Consider the following 22639-nt stretch of genomic DNA (forward strand, 5'->3'; position numbering starts at 1 on the left):
GGCTCTAGCAAGCTCCAAGAGACATTATCTCCCAAAGAGGTAATACGTTGGAGAACAATGACTTAGAGATTTTATATTCTTATGTGGTCCTAAAACATTATCCATTATATGAGAGACTTTACTTTAGCTCATAGAATTAGACAAAGTGAGACGTTTGTAAGTGGGTTGAAGAAATAGAAGGTCTCAAGCTTTGGTGAGAAATGAATATTCATGATGATCTGAACAGAGATGCAGAAGATGACTGTGAAGAGTCCAAACATAATGGCCCCATAATACAGATGTAATACAGTGAAAATAAAGCAATAGTGCACATATTAATCAGAATATTACTTAACACATTGGGTGAAGGAAAATAAGTATAAAGCTATTGTGGTGACTACTGTATGTAGGAAAGATAATAAAATGGGATTTCAAAATCAGAAAATTAATAAAGCAGGATCAAGCATATTAAAGGAAAGTTTCAAAATGTGGAGATGTCTCGACTGGGAAAAGGTAGTAAGACAAGCCTCTGCTGAAGGATGTGTCTCTCTTTGAAAACCAAAGATTCCCCTTAGTTTCCATTCTTTTGAGTTAACAAAATTGAGGCATGAAATCAAATTTCCTGAGAACTGTAGTAATGAAGATCTAGAGCTGCAGTTATTGCTTTAGAACTGAATTATGAAGAATTGATGGGCAGCAGAAGAATAAAAACAGACTCAATAAAAGATGGCAGGCCAAAAAGGGGAAAAACATTGAATATTCTCAGATTCATGGCAGAAGGATGTTAAAAGAATACAGGGACTATTGGGAGACTATTTTAGGAATATGATTAATTTTAATGGTTGGTGTGGTAGCCAATTCAAAGTTAAATTTAAGTTTGGCTCTATTGCTCAATCAATGAGAGACTGTTAGGGTGTCATAATAATTCAATATCCTCTCTTCTCTCTCTTCTATGTCAACCCAATGCATCATAATTTGTATTTTACGTGCATCATGGAGAAGATGCTTCAGAACACCTGCATGCCTTTGATTGACATAAATGACCCCAGAAAACAGTGTAATTCTGTTGTTGTTATGTGAAAAATGCTGAGTTCCATATATCTAGAATGAATATCTCAGTCTCACAAATCTGGGATTGCTGCTGATTGCCTTTTGGGCACAAAAATTCATTCACCAAAAACAGTACATACGTATGGACACATAAATCTTCCATATATCAAAAATATGTGGGAAAACCCTCAATAACTAGTAGAAATAGTGTATGCATATTCAATCCCCCAATCAATCCTATGACTGGTGCCTTTTTGTTCTATGAAAATGCACATGATCTCCAATCATACAGGGAAAGAAAAAGGAATTTTTCCTAAAGACAGGTCCCAATTGCCTCAACAAATTTTCAGCGTTAATTTTAGCATGAGCCAACAGACTAAGCTTCCCTGGGGAAGACAGAATGAAGTGTTATAGGAATAAACGGCTAAGGTTGCATTTAAAAATAATTAGTAAAAATGTGGATTTGTCCCAATAAAAGATCCTTTCAGACAGCGCTTGCCACTTACTTGATGTAGTAGGGCACTTTGTTTGGCGAGATGGCTCTCTCCCAGGGACCCTGGACAGAAGCTGAAAAAGAAAAAAAGAAGACAAGGAGGTCAAGCTCACTGCAAACAGGAAAGACAACATTAATCTCCAGAATTACAATTTTACACTGATATTGGTCTGTTTGCTCAGTTGCCCATGAAGGCAGGACGGATTAACCTGCTGTTCTGAAGTTTCTATCCTAATCTAAGTGAAATTGAACTCATTCAGGCACAAAGATAAATGCAAAGGGGGGGTGTGGATGTTCTCTTGCTGAACTTATAGAACAGATAAGAAAGTGAATGAGTAGACTGACAGGTTTTCTCTTCTGTGTCTCCATTGGGTGCTTTTCTTACAGCACTCCTGTTACTGCTTCTCAGTATCTTATACTATTTGACTGACTGAGTTTTATTAGTTTAGCAGTTCAAACATCCCTCTGTGATATATTTATATTTGAAGTTCCTGAAACAAAAGTACTAAATGTCTTATCATTCTGATATGCTTGTTATTTTCTCTCCATTTGGTTTAAACAATCCAATTTCATTTGTTAATTATATTTTTAGTTGGTGCCTCAAATTGTCAGCTGACCAGCATGAACTGATTAGAAAACTGAAACAAAAGTGAGAGAGTATCACCCAATACCAGGGTATAATAAACCTTTGGTGATGAGTGATGAATCCTATAGGTGAAATTAAATTTCACATCCTGGGAATTTATTTTATAATGACTTTATTGTGTATTAGACTAATCAATCATTTTAAAACTGTAATTTAAATACTTAAGTTATAGAGTTTTCTCTTTGCCAAGTAGAACATCTAAAAACACTGCTTGCATACTGTTTAATATGTAGGTGCTTTCTTTAAGAGAAAAAATTATATTAGTAGGAATGGTAACATTTCTTCAATATTAAAATGTTCACCAGAATAGAATTTTAAGAAGTTAGAGTTTTAAGAGACACAGATTATTATCGGGAACATAAATATAGGAAGCATTCTTATAAACAGCAAGCAATTTTATGTCTCTGTCCATTCTTTGCCGGTATTTTCATCATGATTATAATTTGAAATACAGCTGATGCTGACCATTATCTCCTCCTATGAAAAACTCTGCTCTAAATTAGTCTCACAGTAAATTCACTCCAGAGTATTGAGATGTAAGAAAACACCAGAGCTAATATATCTTTGACTACAGTGTATAATAGGAAAGAACAGCTTCTAATAAAAGTTAACTTCACTCACTGCCAGACAATTTAAAGGTAATGAAACTACAGATTCTTTGTTTTATATGGAGTAATAGAGGAATCGAATCACCCAAACTTCAACCAGACAGGCTGCTTTGTACTTTGGTGATCTGTCATTAAAAGATAAAGTACATGGCTTTGTATTTAGCTTCTAATTATGCCTTTTAATTTTGGCAGGCAGATTTTTAATAGGGGTGACATTTATCTGCTGTTCTGATGCAGCCCCTCACCTTCAGTCTCCCGATCCTCCTTTCTCTAACCCGCTTCCCTATTGTATTTCCCTTTTTCCTTTGTCTACCCCTGACTTCTTCATTTCTCTGCCTAACTTGTCAGTTTTTCATCTCTTGCTCAGATTGGTTTACAGAGTAATTAAGGGCTGAGAACTTCACTGGCCTACCTAATCAGAGCCCAACACTTTAGGGAACCAAAAATCCCACATGTCCCCTAGAAGGAAATATGGTGGAGAATTATGGCCCTTGGCTACTAAGGAAACCTCCTTCAAATCGTAGCATCAGAGAAGGCAGAAGAATATTCCACGGAGTGTTTGGTCCTGCTGGCCCTGGCTTCACTGCTATACCTATGAATGAATGGCTAAAACCAGGACAGGACTAATGTTTGCTTACAGATCTATATGGGCTAAGGTCCCATATTTTCCTTATCATCCTTTTCTAATTCATTTGGGGGAAGGGAGGTTGAGCTAAACCTAGTGGTACTCAGGGACCACTCCTGACTCTGGACTTGGGGGTGCTCTAATCCTGGTGATACTCGGGGGACTAAGGGATGCCAGGGATCAAACCAGGATTGTTTGCATGCAAGGCAAGCACCTTTGGCTTAGTACTATCTCTCCCATTTTTTTAAGTTCTTTATCATCATTTTCAGTCCCTGTTTTGTTGTTTTGTTGTTTTTGCTTGGGGGCAACACCGTGAAGTACTTAGTGCTCACATCTGGTTCTGTGCTCAGGAGTCAGTCCTTGCGGTACTTAAGGAAGAATATGCCATGCTAGGGATAACATGCAAGGCAAGTGTCCTAACCCCTGTACTATTTTTCTGGGGTATTTATGTCTTATTTTATAAGTCTCTTTTCCTCAGTTCCTTATCATTAAAACGGCCTGGAAATTCTGAGTTTTGGGATTGTAGACATGCCCTCTGCTAGGAAAAGAGTCACTTTGGATTTTTGACACTATTCCTGGACATCTTGTAGAAAGAAGGATGCTTGCTGACTGGTCCAGCCTTTCTGGAAAACAATATGGACAGTCCTTCAAAAACTAGAAATTGAGCTTCCATATGACCCTGCAATACCACTTCTGGGAATATATCCTGAGGATGCAAAAGTGCACAGTAGAAATGATATCTGTACTTATATATTAATTGCAGCATTGTTCACAATAGCAAAAATATGGAAACAACCCTAGTGCCCTAAAACAGATAACTGGTTAAAGAAACTTTGGTACATATACACAATGGAATACTATGAGCTGCTAGGGGAGATGAAGTCATGAAATTTGATTATAAATGGATAAATGTGGAGAGTATCATGCTAAGTGAAATGAGTCAGAAAGAGAGACAGACATGGAGGGACTACACTCATTTGTGGAGTGTAGGGTAGCATCACATGAGGCTGACACCCAAGGACAGTAGATACAAGGGTCAGGGGGATTGCCCCATAGCTGGAAGACTGCTTCATGAGTGGAGATGAGAAGGCAGATGGAACAGAGAAGGGATCACTAAGAAAATGATGGCTGGAGGAAACTTGGGATGGGAGATGCATGCCGAAAGTGGACAATGAACCAAACATGATGACCTCTCAGTGTCTGTGTTGCAAGCTATAATGCCCAAAAGTAGAGAGAGAGAGTATGAAGAATATTGTCTGCCATAGAGGCAGGGGGAGGGTGGGGACGGTGCGGTATACCCGGGATATTGGTGGTGGGAAATGTGCACTGGTGGAGGGATGGGTGTTTGATCATTGTGAGATTGTAACCCAAACATGAAAGCTTGTAACTATCTCACGGTGATTCAGTAAAATTAAAAAAAAAATTAAAAAATAAGAAAGAAGGATGCTTGTAGTCATAGCTCAGCTCACAGTCTAGATGCATTTCTATAAGTCTCTGGGTGCCAAAATGCATTAGTAGACCTCCTGGATCATAGTATTTAAGGAGCAGAGGGGCCGACTGTGTCGTGCGCGGCTTCCCCGGATCTCATCTGGTGATCCAGGGTGTCTAATAACCCATTTTGGCACTCAGAGACTTATAGAAATGCATCTAGTCTGTGAGCTGAGCTATGACTACAAGCCGACCGGGGAGGGGGAAGGATTCTCTCTCCCAACACTTTCTTTCTACGGGGATGATAGCAGCGACAGGAGTAGCAGCGCCCATGTGGCGTCCGCCATCTTCTAAGACTCACAACCCAGAGGTACTTGCTTATTGTGACGTGGCGTGCAAGAGATCATGGGATGGGGGTGTTACCTGCACGCCCTTGGCCCAGATGAGATCCGGAGCAGCCATGCATTACACGGCCGGCCCCTGTGCTCCTTAAAGTCTATGATCCAAGAGGTCTACTAACCCATTTTGGCACCCAGAGACTCATAGAAATGCATCTAGACTGTGAGCTAAGCTAAAACAACAGAAATCCAAAACCTATAATAACCTCCTATAATCTTCATTCTCAGCAATGGAAAACAAACTATCAAATGAAGCCTTTTCAGCAGGTTTGATTGTTGGGGGAAAATTCCAAATAATAATAATCAGTTCTCTGTTGAAATATTGAATGTATCCAAAGTAAAGAAAGAATAAAGTGAAGATCATTGGCCACTCAGGTGTGGGGGGAGGGGGTATATTGGGGTTCTTGGTGGGGGAACAGGTGCACTGGTGAAGGGATGGGGGTTTGATCACTATATGACTGAGACTTAAACCTGAAAGCTTTGCAACTTTTGTCATGGTGATTTAATAAAATAAAATTTTTAAAAAAAGAAGGAAGGATGCTGTGGGGTCAACATACATCTAGCCAGGACATTGGCTCTATCCCTAATCAGAACCATCATCAAGCAGAAAGTCTAGTGAGAGGCAGAGGGAAAGGATTATCTGGTGAGCAAATGACAAGACCCCCACAAATAATCTGAGTTGGCTTTTCATTAGTAAATATGAAAAAGAAACAAAATTCTCAGTGAACTGTCAGATGAGTGGTCAGAATACACTCAAAGTAAATAGCTAAAAAGATTTTAAAAAATGATTATAAAAATTTCTGAGTCCAGACTGAAATTTTAAGCTTTTATAAAATTGGAGTTTGTGACTTTAAATTTTTGAGGTTGAGTTTGTAAGTTATATATATAGAAATCACAACACTTTAAAAGAAAAACTACTTTTCCCTTATGTTTCATAAGATAGTAGTCAATGGTGAGACTGAGTGGATTATTTCTGTTGAAAGATGTGCTTTCTTCCTTTGACTCATAGTTCATAAATGCAATTAAGCAATAGTTTTGCAGTTAATGGAAACTTTCAAATTTTGTACTAAGAATGTCCTAGATGTAATAACAAAATGGAAAATAACAACAGCCAATGCCAGTCCCCATTCATTTCCCTGCAACCCTCTCCCACCTCCATAAACAGAGGCAAGTGTGTGTGCGTGCACACACACACACACGCACACTGGAACTACTTGCTTTAGAACAACACACAATTGGATGGCATTCCATTAGAGTCAGCGCTCCTTCTCAAGAACTTGTTAAAGGTTTGCCACCAATTTCACTTGGGGCTGCCAAATGATTCAGGACTTTCATATATTCAAAGGTTGATGAAATCTATGGTACCTCTCATAAGTATGTCCTAGAATTATCATTTTCTTTCTTGAAGCAGTGCGGACATCAACAACAGCTGTTCCTTATCGCAGTGTACCAGTGCAAGCCTGTCATTTTTGACAAAGCTAGTCTATGTAATAGACACACACATCTTCTATGCGCGATATGTCCATTTATAGTGGCCCATCAAATGCAGATATATTGGCAAATAGTTTTTATATGACACTGTGATGTCCTTTGGTATTTTCTTAGACAGATGTTTCCATAGCCACTATGTGTGATCCCAATGACGCTTTGTGATTCAGATTCTCAAGTGTAAAAATCATCCATTATCATACGGCACCAGCACCATGGGGTATTGTCTACTGAATTTAAATAGCAAACTACACATGAGTTTATTTATTCCAAAACAGACCTGTGAATTCCCTTCTTGTGTTACAGATGCAGTGTGTTATTAAGAACAAGAAAGGGTAGCAGATCTACCTTCAAATGCTTTTCCTCCCTCGAGGTGACAGGACTCAATATTGTGCCCAAGGTGGTTTTGAAAATCACAAACACAGACCACACTCTTGATGAGAATTTCTTATTTCAATCATTTTTTAATGCATGATGAACAGAATGTGCCAAGAGATACACCCTGTTGCTAAGCCCTATTTAATTGACAGGGGTCTAATCAGAAAATTAAAAAGAATGCTAATGTTACTTGAACCATGCCAAAAGAGCACTCTCTGGAATTCAGACCCCAAATGCATTCATTAATCACATATATATACATACACATATATATTACAGTGGGTCAGGAGTTTGACAATACCGTTGTATCAGAGAAAATGGGGGTTGGTCATAAAATAAGCATGATTACTTTTATAATGGGGACATAATAGAAATCTCACATCTGGGGTTAAATATATATTAGGGAGAATCAACTAGCCACTGGCACTTGGCTGCTCTTATTATAAAAATCCCAGAACATTTTCTGGACACACTGTATCGAAAGCTACTTTAGGGCAGTAGTTTTAGTACCTGTGGACCTGTGAAAACAGGTTTAATTTGAAAATTGTTAAGGCAGATATTTTAAAAATTACATTATTTACAATAGTACATGGTGTATTGTTTTCAACTTTCATTTTATAAAAATAAAAATGCATCCAGGTGGACCATGCATTAAGTGGCTGTCAATTTAATTTGGGGGTCACTCCTAGAAGTGATTGGGGGGCTACTCCAGGTACTGTGCTCAGAGATCACTCCTGGCTGTGGCTGGGGAACTGAAGTGTTGTGGATAAAATCCAGGACTTGTGTGCAAAGCATGTGCTCTAACCTTTGAGTGGAAATAATTTTGGCTCAGTGGCAATAATTCTGTTTTTCAGACCAGGAGGAAATTTCTTCAGACTGGCAGCTAAAAACCACTAATGTAGAACAATGTTTATCAACCATTTTTCCACTATCTCCTTTAGGAATCTTTTTATATTTTTAATTGCCCTATCCTCTCTACACACATGAATTTTTTATGGCATAGATGTAGCATATGTTCCTAGAAACTTTTTACCCACTTGGGATTCCTGTTACTCCAACTGATAATTCATGATCTAGAAGAAGGTATAGAGGTGGAGTTAGTGAGGAGACAAGAAAACCATTTAGGGGCACAACACATAATCTCTTGCAATTTTTTCAACACTTATCTGTGAAGCAGGTATTGTTTTCATTTTTCAGATGATGAAATAGCTACAATCATAGGGAATAGCATGTCTAAGGTCCTCAGTCAGTTACTCAACAGATCTTAAAATTTGGGTTTATTATTTGAACTGGAGCCAGATGAGTAATGAAATGAAGAAAACAAATATAGTATATATCTATTATCTATCCTTCACTGTGTGTTCCTTAATATAATCCTCCTAAAGACCGCATTAGGTAATGCCATTCCATCATGTGAATAAATTGAGGCTCAGAAATATTTGTTAAACTCATATCATGCATCTAGTCAGGAATGCTTCCAGGATTATAACTAGGTCTAGTTGTAGTCTAGTGTTTGTACTTTATGGTATTTTATCATGCATTGTCATAACAAGTAGTCTATAAATATTTTCAAAACGGAGTAAATGCATCTTTAAAAGGAATGCAATATCATTTACTCCCAGTTTCTACACTATATCTGACATCTAACTTTACCCTTTCTGTGATTTCCACCAAATGACTTTCCAGGAACTGCTTGAACAAATTCATCATTATCACATCCTAGAGAAGCTCTTTTGAATTCACCATACTTGTGCGATGCTTAAAAACATTTGCTTTTTATCTTATTCAAAATTTCCCTCTTTAAAGGAGATGTGTGCTGAAAGTAGACTATAGATTGAACATGATGGCCACTCAATACCCCTATTGCAAACCATAACACCCAAAAGGAGAGAGAGAACAAGAGGGAATGCCCTGCCACAGAGGCGGGGTGGGAGGGATGGGATTAGAGGGTGGAAGGGATACCGGGTTCATCGGTGGTGGAGAATGGGCACTGGTGGAGGGATGGGTTCTCGAACATTGTATGACGGAAACACAAGCACAAAAATGTGTAAACCTGTAACTGTACCCTCACGGTGATTCACTAAAAATAATAATAATAATAAACAACAAAAAAGGAAAGGAAGAAAAAAAAATTCCTTCTTTATGTCATTGCTGTTCTAGATGTCTACATTAAATCATCTGATCAGTTCCAAAATGCCAATTCCAAAAAGTGCAAAAAGAAACCATTCTCATCAGAAAGACCAAAATAAAGACTTTAATTGCCAAACAAACAAAAAATGCCCAATATCACTTTACTCACCCTGTAACACTTTGGTACAAAGTACCTACTAAGCACTATGCAGAGTACTAACACTAATACAATAAATAAGACAAATGCAGTTACTACCATACTGCAATCATTTTAGTCTTGACACTCCTAATATTCCAACATCAATTGAACACACATAAGGGTTCAGTTCCATTCTTGGCATTGGGGATGGAGAAAGATGTCCTTGTCTGAACATGCTCTGAAGAACTTTATTATACAAATGGATAAGATTTTGTTTGGGGGTCATACCAACAGTGCTCAGGGATGCTAGGTGGAAAATGTGGATCTAGAGATTAAACTCCAACCTCTTGCATGTGTTCTATTCCTTTGAGCTATCTCTCAAGTATGGAATTTTGAGCTTACTCGACTTATTGTATTTATTTTGGGTCTCCCAACCAGTTCTCAGAAGGCCAAGGAGTCCCTCCCAGTAATTCTAGGCTAATTGAGTTGGTGATTTAATTCAAGACCCAAGGATGTGGTGATGTTTGGGCACTTTAGTGTGGGAAACCACCCAAGCTACCCAGAGCTTCCAGGGCTGCACCTGGTGGGGTTCAGGGAACCATGTGTGATGCTAGCAACTCAATCAGGTAGGCACTCACGCGAGTGTCCTAAACACTGTATGATCTCTCCAGTTGAAGGTGGGTTTTTAGAACTGTACTGGGATTGTGTACCAGTCAGGGTTCTGGAATGAAAAAGATGGCTAACACAAATCAGGTTTATCAAAGTTAATTTTATTTATTATTTATTTATTTAGGCTTTTTGGGTCACACCCGGCGGTGCACAGAGGTTACTCCCGGCTCTACACTTAGGAATTAACTCCTGGCGCTGCTCAGGGGACCATATGGGATGCTGGGAATCGAACCCGGCAAACGCCCTACCCACTGTGCTATCGCTCCAGCCCCTCAAAGTTAATTTTCAAAGCTTATCTCAAAGGTGTGTTAAAGGTACGAAGAAAACACAAGGGATAATATTAATACAAGAGGGATTCATTACCAAACCCTGAGGTGTGAGGGGCAAGGAAAGAGTTATTACTTGAACCCAGAAAGATAGGGAGGGAGTTCCCTGCTCCCACCTTCTCAGAAAGAATAATGTGCACACGTGTGCTGGGTGAAGAAGCACATGTGACAGGACTGTTGCTCAAACAACACAAGCACAAAGAGTCCAAGGAATCAGCATTGGTGATTCACTAACAACCAGTGATTCACTAACAACTGGTTGTTAGTGAATCATCCCACTTCTCTCCTATCTTGGCTACCCTTGACTGAGCCTTAGCAGAAGCTCCCATTCAGTCACTGCAAGTCAGCTTGCCAGGACTGAGTGAAGCAAGGAAGTATGAAGAGTGGAGTCACGGAGGGACTGGAAAGATAGTACAGCGGGTAGGGCATTTGCCTTGCACGTGGCCGACCCGGGCGACCTGGGTTCGATTCCCAGCATCCCATATGGTCCTCCGAGCAGCGCCAGGAGTGATTTCTGAGTGCAGAGCCTGGAGTCAGCCCTGAGCATCACCGAGTGTGACCCAAAAAGCAAAAAAAAAAATTTAAAAAAGAAAAGAGTGGAGTCACGGAGAAGGGCTACTGTATTATTAGGCTGCTACTAAACCAATATCACTTTAGCTTTTATTATGTTCCTCTCATGTCTCAGTTAATGCAGCACAATATGCAGAGATGGAACGTTCTTGCTGCCATGACTATTGCTTACTTAAAAATCTGATATGTAAATACAAATAATTAAAGCAAACCAACTGCTGTCTGGAGACGATAAAGCTCCTAGCCTTGTGAAATCTCTGGTAAATGTTAATGGGAAGGATGAGAAGAAGAGGCTTTTTGGTGATGGGATATCTCTGGGACTGTGTTGGTGAGTATTATACATGCACAAGGTGTGAAGCTAACCTGCTAAAATTGTATAGTGTTGTAAGTCTATGATCAATCAATAAAATACATTTTAGATTTACTCTAAAATAAACAAAACATTCCATAGTCCTCCTTTGTAGAAGCTAATTTTTAAATGCCTGCTCTGGAATCTAAGTCCCTTTCATATTCCAATTTTCTTCCTGTCAATCCTTGCTTACACTTCCTGACTGCTCCTCCATGCACTCAAATTCCTGCATTTACTTACAGATATAGATGCCCAAATTAGACCTCCTCTCTTCTTCAGTAACAGTTTCTTTCATTTTATTCTGTGGAGTGCCAGGAACTCAACCAGGTCCTCATACATGTAAGGCAAACACGCTGCCACTGAGCTATACTCCTTGCTACTTATTCACAGAACTTTTAACTGTTGGGTACTGAGACGTTCCCAAAGTCTATTAATGTCAGCTGAGGCTCACTGAGCAAGGCTTCCCTCTCATAAAGCTCCTTAAAAGTGACTCTTTTGATTGGTGGTAGGGAATGTGCACTGGTGGAAGGATGGGTGTTTGAACATTGTATGATTGTAACTCAAACATGAAAGCTTGTAACTGTATCTCATGGTGATTCAATAAAATAAAATTTTTTAAAAGTGACTCATTTGGGGGCTGGAGAGATAGAACAGTGGGTAGCGCACTAGCCTTGCATGTAGCAGGAAACATGGATTCAGTCCCTGGCACCTCATATGGTTCCATGAATGCAGAGCCTGAGCACCACTAAGTGTGGCCCCAAAATGAAAATAAAAGGACTTTTTTCCAGGACCAGAAAAATAGTACAGTGTGTAAGATTCTTGTCTTGCATGTGACGAATCCCAGTTCAAGCTCACTGCACACCAGTAGGTGAGGTTCAACCTCCCCCACTCCCCCTCCCCCCAGAATAGTGGATCACTCAACTGAGACAGCTCTTGACAATTTTCCCAGCCTCTTTCTCCCTGTCTAGAATGCAGGAGTGACATTCTGTAGGAGGTAATAATCAGAATAGGAGCTCTGTTGGCTGTAAGGCTTCAGAAGCAGACACAGGGATAAAGATGTGAGGCAAAGGGATTTGGTGATTCTAGAAGCACTAGAACAGGAGCCAGAAGTGGCAGGGAAGGGAGGTCCATTGACCGTGGCCGACATACTGCTCTGGGAATGTTGGGGACTAGTGTGGCTCGGGCTTCAATGCATAGGTAGAATGAGATCCCACTGTGTTTGTTCACAGGAGAAGGTAGACTTTCAGGAGGATACAATAATTCTTTTGCCTCTAAAGGGGGCTAGAGGCCAAAATAGTTTGGGAAGCTCTGGTGTAGAGCATGCTTCAGAATTATTCTACCTCAGGGGTGACGGAACCAGAGAATTTATCTACTATTGCTTGGGGGCTACTCCTGGAATCGGGGGATTCATTAACTTCACAGCACTTCTGGCCTGTGCCTTGCGCTGCTCTGCAGACTCCAATGGCCAGCGAAGGCCTTGAAGGCAGAGTCACAAGTCTGTGTAATTGGAAGTCTACTTTTAGCATGCATGCACGCGTGGAATACCTTAGGGGATATGGGCAGGGTCCTGACAACTCACGCTACAGAAGCCATGCACTAAGAATGGGTCTGAAAGAGGCGAAATTTGGTTTCCTGATAAAAATGCAGTTGCCATTCCAGCTCATTTGGGATTTCTCGATGGGAACCTCATAAACTCCTGCTTGGCGGAAGTTGTTGTGATGTATTTCTTGTGACATGCAGCCAAACTTGCTCTGATTGAAGCACTCCCACTCACCGGAACAACCTCTGGCTGCTCATGACTCCTGGCTCCGCTTAGGCGTCACCTATTGCATCAGGCTGTTCATTGTTTGAAAATGGTTTTCCTTTTGGGGGGTCAGGGGTGGGGTGAAGGGAAGGCCACGCATTGCAGTGCTCAGGGCCTATTTCTAACTCTGTGCTAAGGAGTGAGCTCTGGTGAACCACCGGGGGGACCATACATGTTGCCAGGGACTCAAACTGGGGTTGACTGCATGCAAAGTAAGTGCCTTACTCCTGTACTATTTTTATGGCCCCAAATGGCTTTTTTTTGACTGCCAAAAATTAGAACCATGAACACAGTAAAAATAGACATTTGAAAAATGAAAATACCTAGTATTCTCACCACCCACCCAGGTAGAACTCGTGAATATTTTCATGGAAGTCATTTCAAAATATATACATGTCTATTTAAAAAATCCAAATATTAAAAACATCATTTTCTGGGGCTGGAGCGATAGCACAGTGGGTAGGGCGTTTGCCTTGCATGCGGCCGACCCGGGTTCGATTCCCAGGATCCCATATGGTCCCTCGAGCATCGCCAGGGGTGATTCCTGAGTGCAGAGCCAGGAGTAACCCCTGAGCATCGTCGGGTGTGACCCAAAAAGCAAAAAACAAAAACAAAAACAAAAAAAAACCATCGTTTTCTATATTTCCTTTTGCACACAAAATACACTGTAGAAGAAAATATGTGAATGATTTCCCACACTCTCATATATTCTTTTACAACTGATGTTTGTTTTTACAATTTTACATATAGCAAACTTATTTTTCCGTAGAAATAGTTGTGAATTTTAATACATGCCACAATTCATCAAACTTGGGAGGCAGAAAAGTTCTCTTACCTCCCCTAAATTTCCTTCTGCCTTGTGGCCAACTACTCCTTCACCTCCAGCAACTGATAACCTTTGACTTGTGCTCTGCTCATAGTTTGCCTTTCCCAGAATGTCATGCAAATGGAATCATGCATATGGAACTGTTTGAGAGTGATTCCTTCTACTCAGCACAATGCATTTGAGACTCATCCATATTGCTAGATGTGTCAGGAATTTTAAATTCTAAGTACCGTATTTCTCTGCATACTCATTACAGATTTTATGCACTTTTTTTGCAAAAAAGGTGAAAGATTTATTTACATGCCCAAACCAGTAACAGCAAGTCTCACAATAGAGACGTTACCGGTGCCCACTCGAGCAAATAGATGAACAACAGGATCACAGTGCAACAGTGCTACAGTGCTTTTTGCAAAAACGATAGTGGTGTATGATCATTATATGAAGCTTTTTAATAGGTTATAAGCTAACTTTAGGGCTAAAAAAAGCAGCATGTGATGATATTGTGGTGGCAATTATTACGCAGTGATTACACACCATTGTATAGGTGGGCCATTGTTAACTTTTAGGGGGCACACCAGGAGCTACTAAGGGCATACTCTTGGCTCTGCTCTCAGGGATCACTCCTGGTGGGCTCAGAGGACTCTATGGGATGCCCGTGATCAAACCCGAGTCAGTCGCCTGTAAGGCAAATGCCTTGCCCACAGTACTATAGCTCCAGCTCCCTAAGTTACCCATTTAACTGCTAAACAACATCTGGGCTATTTACAGCATTAGGCAATTATGAATAAATCTAGTATCACATTCATGTAAGGGTTTCTGTGCAAGCATAAGTTTTCATTTCCCTAAGGTGAATACTTAAGAGTGGGCTTGCTGGTTTATGACACATTTTGAATGGCTGAACAGTATTCCACTAATGATCTCCATGGTTTATTGAAGAAATCCTCTCTTTGGGAATATTTAGGTTGTTCTCAGATTTTTATTATTATAAGTAAGCTATGAATGAACATCTTTGTTGATAAACCTTTGCACATAGTTTTGTTCATTTTCTTAAGCAAAATTCCTAGAAGTATATTTATTTGATTAAAGATTGTGAATATTTTCAAGGCATTTCATATAAATTGCACTCCTGCCAGCAGGAGTCTTTCTTCATTGATCTAAGTAGTGAGAGAAAAATCCGTTTTCTGCAAGTCAATGGCATTTAGTTGGCATGTTATTTATTCAGGCATGCTATTTATTCAGTCTGATAGTGGATTATTTGAGAACATATCCCTCTACCCCCTTTTCCTCCAATTGCAATTTTTTGGGTATTTTCCCAGCTAGTGCTGACGGGGCCCAGGGCCCACTCCAGGAGATACTTGGCCTGGCTGTTCAGGTTGGACGGTTTGATACTAGGGCCTTCGAGTGTGGTGCTGCTCGTACTCAGCAGTGCCGGGGCCAATCAGGGCCACCCTAGTAAATGCTAAGGGACCACTATGGCTATACCTGGTGGTACTTAGTGGGAGCACGCAGAATGGGTTATCAAACTTGCGGGCTGTATAAATGCCAGGCATGTGCTCTAGTGCTATGAGTGATCACCCTGGCCCTACAGTATAAACTTTTCTGGATAAATAAAATAGATTATTTAGGAAACATGAGAGAGGAGATAACAAAAGTGTTCTCCAAAGCAAAGGAATAAAAGTAGGCCTCCAAGCTGGGATGAGGGCAACTCCAGAAACAGAATATGCTAATGTAAGATTTTGAACTCAAAAAGGGACTTGGCAGGTTGACTTTCTATCTTAATGTGAAACCTTGGCGGGGAGATAGCTCAAAGGGCTAGAGCACATATGCTGCATATGTGAGATCCTAGGTTCAATGCTCCACACTAGATGACCCTCTGAAAAACACATCCCTGAGTGTCACCTGGAGCTACCCCACCTCAAACACACCCCATGCCTTGAAAGGTATTTGGATCAAGCAGAAAGTCTCTGTAGCACAGATTCAGGACTGACTTTGAGTCCTGACTCTACATTACTCTTAGGGAAGTCGTTATCCCCTCTTTTTATTTTTTATATGCAACATGGAAATAATGATAGCTCACTTACCAAAATGCTGATGAGTCAAAATACGAGAAACAGATACATTATTTCTATGTTAAATTCCACTTGCCATGCAAATAATAACCATGATTGCATATCTATCGGATACTACTTGAATGATGATAATCCTAGAATCAATGTTTTAGGTTCAACTGAGCAGCATTTATCTTTAACCCTTGTATCCACCCCTAACTACTACTAATGTACATATGGTCTAAAATGTGGCAGAGAGAGAAATATCTTTGAACACTATCTGCCTGCCTCAGGTTATGCTACTTGTTTCTACTTCTATCAGCCTAGACCAATTGCATCTGCCTAACTTATCACTCCGATCTAGACCATTTGTCTACTATTCATTATCATCAATGAATAGATTAGTTCATATATGATACTATAGGACATAATTGGATACTACTATTTGTAAATAGACTATCATAATAAAAAGATAGAAAGAAGGGCCAGAAAATAACTAAAGTGGTATAGATTATGTCTAGTATGTGCCAGACCCCAAGTTCAAACCACTGGGTATGGCCTGTATAGAAAAAGGTAAGATTATGGTACTATATATGATACATTATAGAGTAGAATTTCAAAGATAGTTCATAAGTCAGTTGGATATTCATTGAAATTAAGAAATGGAGGAAGGGACTCTCCTTCACTGCTGGTGGGAATGCCAACTGGTTCAACCCTTTTGGAAAACAGTATGGATGCTTCTCAAAAAATTAGAAATTGAGCCCCTATTTGACCCAGATATACCACTTCTGGGAATATATCCAGGATATGCAAAAAAGTATAGTAGAAAAGATATCTGCACTCATATATTTATTGCAGCACAGTTTACAATAGTCAGAATCTGGAAAAACCCCGAGTGCCAAGAACAGATGACTTGTTAAAGAAACATTGTACATCTACACAATGGAATACTATGCAGCTGTTAGAAAGAATGAAGTTGTGAAATTTGCATATAAGTGGATCAACATGGAAAGTACCATGTTAAGTGAAATGAGTCAGAGAGGGACAGACAAAGATTGCACTCATTTGTGGAATATAAAGTAATAGAATGGGAGATTTACACCCAAGAATAGTAGAGATGAGTACCAGGAGGATTTCTCCACGGCTTGTAAACCGGCCTCACATGCTGGGGGAAGAGGCAGGTCAGATAAAGAAGGGACCACCAAGTACGGGGTGCTTGGAGGTCCCGCTCAGGATGGGAGATGTGTGCTGAAAGTAGACTATAGACCAAATGATGGCCACTCAATACCTCTATTGAAAACCACAACACCCAAAAGGAGAGAGAGAGAGCAAAAGGAAATGCCCTGCCACAGATGCAGGGTGGGGTGGAGGGTATGGGGTTGGGGTTGGGGAGGGATAATGGGATCATTTGTGGTGGAGAATGGACACTGGTGGAGAGATGGGTACTGGATCATTGTATAACTGAACTGTAAGCACGAAAGTTTGTAAGTCTGTAGCTGAACCTCACAGTGATTCATTAAAAATAAATAAATAAATAAATAAATAAATAAATAAATAAATAAAAAGAAATCACAGATGATTCTACTGTTCTAAAGTGTAGCTACTGGTCACTGGTCAAAAAAATAAGGTAGAAGGTGAATTTTAGATAAATTACATATATAAATTAAAAACTTGTGAAAACCATTTTCTTTGAAATTCAAGTGTAAGGAAAAGAACTTAAGTTCTAGATGATAGTTGAGGCCTTGGTATTAGTTGGTCTCTTTTTTGGGGGGTGGGGTGATAGGCACATGCCCAGTGGTTCTCAGAGTGTACTTCTGACTCAGGGATCACTCTTGTTGGGCTCGGAGGAACATATGGGGTGCTGGGGACTGAATCTGGGTGAGCGTGTGCAAAGCAAACACCCTACCCACTATACTATCGTTTCAGTCTCATGACTGGTCTCTAAACAAGGAGGCTGTACACAAAAGAACCTATTTTGGGGTATATTCCCACATGATGTGGCCACAAAAATCTATTAAAGAAACACAGTATAGAAAGTAGAATAAAATAAGATGAAACACAAAGAGAATAGTCAGTTGTGAGATTCAAGCATGGTAGGTTCCAATGGACTAAAGGTATAGATGTGAAGAAGATACAGTTGGTTACAAGTTCACTGTTATCTCAACAGGACTACCTTATAAGATTGGTGAAGGCTGAACCAGATCAAAAAAGTTGAAGGAGGGTATAGATGGGGGATATCACTGATTTAGGGCCTAACGAAGCATTTTCAAAGTTGCATATGGAAGGAGAATATCAGTGACAAGAGGGTACATCTGAGGGTTTATCATCCTCCTCTTCTGCGAATAAGTTCATTCAATTAACTGATTTATGAAATTTGTTTATGGTCTTAAAACTATTAAATTACACAGAAACCTATTTTCAACCATTTTACTTTGGGGGTCATATTCAAGATGGAGCATAGCATTTGCATTTTAATGTAGCCTTTAATACAGAATGTATACATATATGTTATATATATACAATTTTCCCTCATTACAATTGTTTTCTGGTGAATGTTTTTTGCTTTTTGGGTCATTCCCATCGATGCTCAGGGGTTATTCCTGGCTCTGCACTCAGGAATTACTCCTGGCAGTGTTGGGGGACCATATGGGATGCCAGGAATTGAACCTGGGCCTGCAGCATGCAGGGCAAATGCCCTACCCACTGTACTATCGCACCGGCCCCTACAATTATTTTCTGTATGGTTCCCATTTATTTTGATGTGATGCAAAGTTCCTATAGCACAAGTAAGTTTTCTGTCATTTAACTGAAGGCCAAGTTAAATTTAACACTAAAACATAAAATTAAAGTAAGAATAGTGCTTTTTATGTCTCTATCATATATCAAAAGTAAAGATTCAATGAAAACTTTAAGATCACTTGCTAAACTTTCAAAGATGGGCAGATTTTCCATAAAGATTTCAACAGCAGAGACAGATGGGCTACATTCCAGAGGGGAAGGTCACAAGAGTGATGAATGAGACCTCTAATGTCTGCCATAGCTGTGAAAATCTTTATGGCTAACTAAAATTCCTCACGAATAGCACCCTGTAAATATTATATGAGCTGTCAGACAGATAACACTGAGCTCTGAGACCATCACACATGGTGAACAGAATACCACACCATGGGATTTGTCAGTAGATTGCCAAGTCATTTAGAGTATCAGGCTTACATTTGATCTGGAAAGCCAAGAGTTCATAATAAACTACTTGGCAAGGTGATTGAGTTGCAAGGATAAACACAGTATCTAATATCTAGTGCTGCTGGTTGTGCAGTCACACGAAGTCTAGCAACTAACAGAAGAATTGCCCAGAGAAGCAGTTTCCTTCAAAAAGACTTAGTCACAACTTTAAGAAACTCATTGTTATTACTTGGAGCATTAGAAAAAAAATCAAGCCTCCTAAGGTAATAAGATGTAGGAGGATATGTCTCGTTATAAATACAGAGTCATGATGGGCATACACTCATGGAATTTCCGAATAATTTCAAGCATAACTGAAAGATTGTATTACCACAGAACTTCCTTCCAGGTAAGGTGACTACCATCTTTTAGTCCTCTTTTAGTTCAGTTCCTAACAAGTTGGTGCAACATTGCCAGATGCCTCCTCCAGATGTGCTCCTAAAAGATGGCATGCAGTGAACACTATTTGCTGAATGCTCTCTGCGCAAATGGCATTGTATTAGGCACCTGGGAAATTTCAAGGAAAGTAAAATGTGAAACCCAAGACAGAAGACAGCAAGTCAGATATTAAAAAACAAATGACTAGAGATGGGATGTATATCCATTTACAAAGCAAGGTAAGAGTGAGAAAGAACAAAAACTTTGATAGCAATGGAAGGAATAAAAGGTAGGAAAAGATTAAATTTCGGTCTCAATGCTTTCCTGTGAGAGAATCAAAACTCTACCATAGCCAAGCCTCATGGTGGGCAGATTGTGCTTCCCAGCCCCTAGAGTGTACATCTAACCATCTGACTTGCACTTGAAGTCCCAATAGAACTTCAGCAGGGTTGGTACGGCCAATATCTGGTCCTCTTGTGCTCTGGTGATCTGCCATGAGAACATGCCCTACATGGCCCCTGATTCTTCACTGCAGGCTTCAAAACCCAATTAATCTGGAGCAAACTGGCAATGAACTCAGAACTTGAAGTCAAATCCAGTCATCCTGTATCCTAGAATGCAGTGTGCTAGCAGAATTTTCAGGTAGAGCAGGGTGCCAGGAGGAGGAGACAGGGATCAAAGAGATTGCAAAGTAGCAAAAGGCCAAATCAAAGTCTTTCCCACTTTTTAAATTATTATTTCAGTATTTTATTAAAATAAGCATTAGAGATATTTTACACATTTTGTTTATAATACTATCTTAAAATTACAGTGTAAGTTTTAAAATTTGTTACTAAAGAGCCATGATTCTACTGATAGTTGAGCTTTAGGCATCCAATCCCTCCAATCCCTCCAATCCCTCTACCTGTGTCAACTTCCCTCTACCAGTGTTTCCAGATTCCCTCCCCATCCCACCCTCTACTCCACTGCTGCCTGTCAACTTGTGTTTTGGATATATGACTATACTCCTCACTTTTATGACTGATATAACTAAAACCCTGCTGCTGATTCACTCACAACTTTGCATTCTCTTCTCCCCACCTTGATTTCTTTTTTTTTTTGTTACTAGCCATTTTCTCTATCACGTAAAGAGTACTAGGCATTAGACTCTTTATGTAGATGATATTTTTGGGTTGCCACTTACTCAAGTTTGAAGTCCATTATCTGAAGATGATCAACCACAGTAGTTATCAGTATGACCTTAAATATTTTACCAACCTTCTCTAGTCTGTTTTTGTATCTAAGAAGTGAGGACAGCAATCCGCATTTTAAGTGTTGCATGGAACAGCTTAATCCATATAAAATTCTTCCTCAATGGTCAGAAAAAAGTGCTCATTTTTAAAAATTTCTCTAAATTTTCTTATCATAATCATTAATGTAGGGAGTTTCAGGTTAGCTATGCCATAAGCTAATTTACTGACAGTATGAGGAATTCCAGGGGAAAACAGCAAATGAGGGAATCCATGGTTCTTGAGTTAACTTTACAGTTAACTACTGAAGTGTGTGCATAGGGAACAACTACAGTAACTAATCCCTACTTCTCCTTTCACAGCAATTTCCTGACACTTCAACATTTCATATAGTTCTAAAAGTAGAAAAAAATGAGAGGCGACAAACCTTGCATTTTGGCATTTTGATGTTGGTGTCAACTATGAAAGTCAACCATGTTTCATCATTTTATATTGATATTACTTAGAAGTCAAAGTGAAAAACTCAGTATTTTTAGAAAGACATTTTTGTTTGAATTTATAATTTTATTTATTTTTAAATTAAAATTTGCATAATCCAAATTATTTTTTTTCTATCTGAATTAGTGTGGCTGGCTCATGGTGGAGAAATTATTTGAACCAAAGCTATTTAATATCTTGTTAAAGAAATAAACCTTTAGTCTTATTTTTTCATGAGACAACAAGGCAATTTTTCCATAGCACAAGTGAGATTTTGTGGTGGGCTTCAGAAAGAACTGATGATTAGGCTCAAAACATTCCCTCTCTCTCCAGCACTTCTAATAGTGTATCTGCTCTAGAAATCCTGAACCAAGTCTTTGGAATTAATGTCTTTAACTTGATAGCTAGCCTATGTGAAATTGCACAATACCAACCCACATTTTACCTTTTAAAAATAAGCCACTCTGCCCTTAATTTAAATCATAAATGAACCCATTCCTCTCCATTTCTTTTCTATTTTCCCTAGAACTTTCCTGCTCAGATTTTCTTCTTCGAAGTGAAATTGCCTGTATGTTGACAAATACCTCAATGATTTTTCTCTTTCTTCTGCCTATTTCTAACTCATTAAAACATATTTCACTCTTGAAAACCTGTATTTATATTGTTATATGTACAAAAGAAATCTCTTTTTTTGACAAAAGTTCTGTAAGGAAGCTACATGTAAAATTGAAAAGGGGACTATTTATTGTATCCAAATGGATGAATAAAAAAGAAAATACATTCTCCTCACTGAAGACATCTTGTGACACCAGCCAAGTGAAATTAAAGGCTAAGCAATTATAATCGTTCTTTGTTAGGTACCTACCTGATAAAATAGTTTCTCCCTTGAATTTACATGTAGTCTCAGTGACAATGTGCATCAATCTCATCTGTATAGAACCTGTCATTTACCAGCCCTATAGACTTCCGTCCTCTTTCCACTCTTCTGACAATAACCACTATTTACAACTACTATAGAAATCCATGAGTTTTTGTTAGTATAGACCTGCCTCTTTTGGTTAGAATTTGATTGTCCCAAGGCCAAGAATTGGATTTTCTCATCTTCATATTCCAAGTATCTAATGTTTGTTAATAAATACATGAATACTATACAGCTGTGAGGAATGATGAAATCAATTTGTGCAATTTGTGGCAATATGGATGGAACTGGAAGACATCATGTTAAATGAACTAAGCCAGAAGAAGGTCAAAATTATGGATGATATCACTCATATGTGGTAATTAGAATAATCGAATGAGGGACTGGAGCGATAGCACAGTGGGTGGGGCATTTGCCTTGCACGCAGCCAACCCGGGTTCGATTCCCAGCATCCCATATG

General features: G+C 39.3%; 1 protein-coding gene across 1 annotated transcript in view; it reads right to left on the reverse strand.

The window, feature by feature from the left end:
• The window catches only part of DMD (dystrophin), a 2715231-nt gene that overhangs the window by 215504 nt on the left and 2477088 nt on the right, over nucleotides 1-22639 (reverse strand). Inside the window, exon 63 of the mRNA XM_055122927.1 lies at nucleotides 1536-1596. Within this exon, the coding sequence (XP_054978902.1) occupies nucleotides 1536-1596 (61 nt within the window). The remainder of the gene's footprint in view (nucleotides 1-1535; nucleotides 1597-22639) is intronic.

The sequence above is a fragment of the Sorex araneus genome, chromosome X (assembly GCF_027595985.1).
Source record: "Sorex araneus isolate mSorAra2 chromosome X, mSorAra2.pri, whole genome shotgun sequence".
Taxonomy (NCBI): Eukaryota; Metazoa; Chordata; class Mammalia; order Eulipotyphla; family Soricidae; genus Sorex; species Sorex araneus.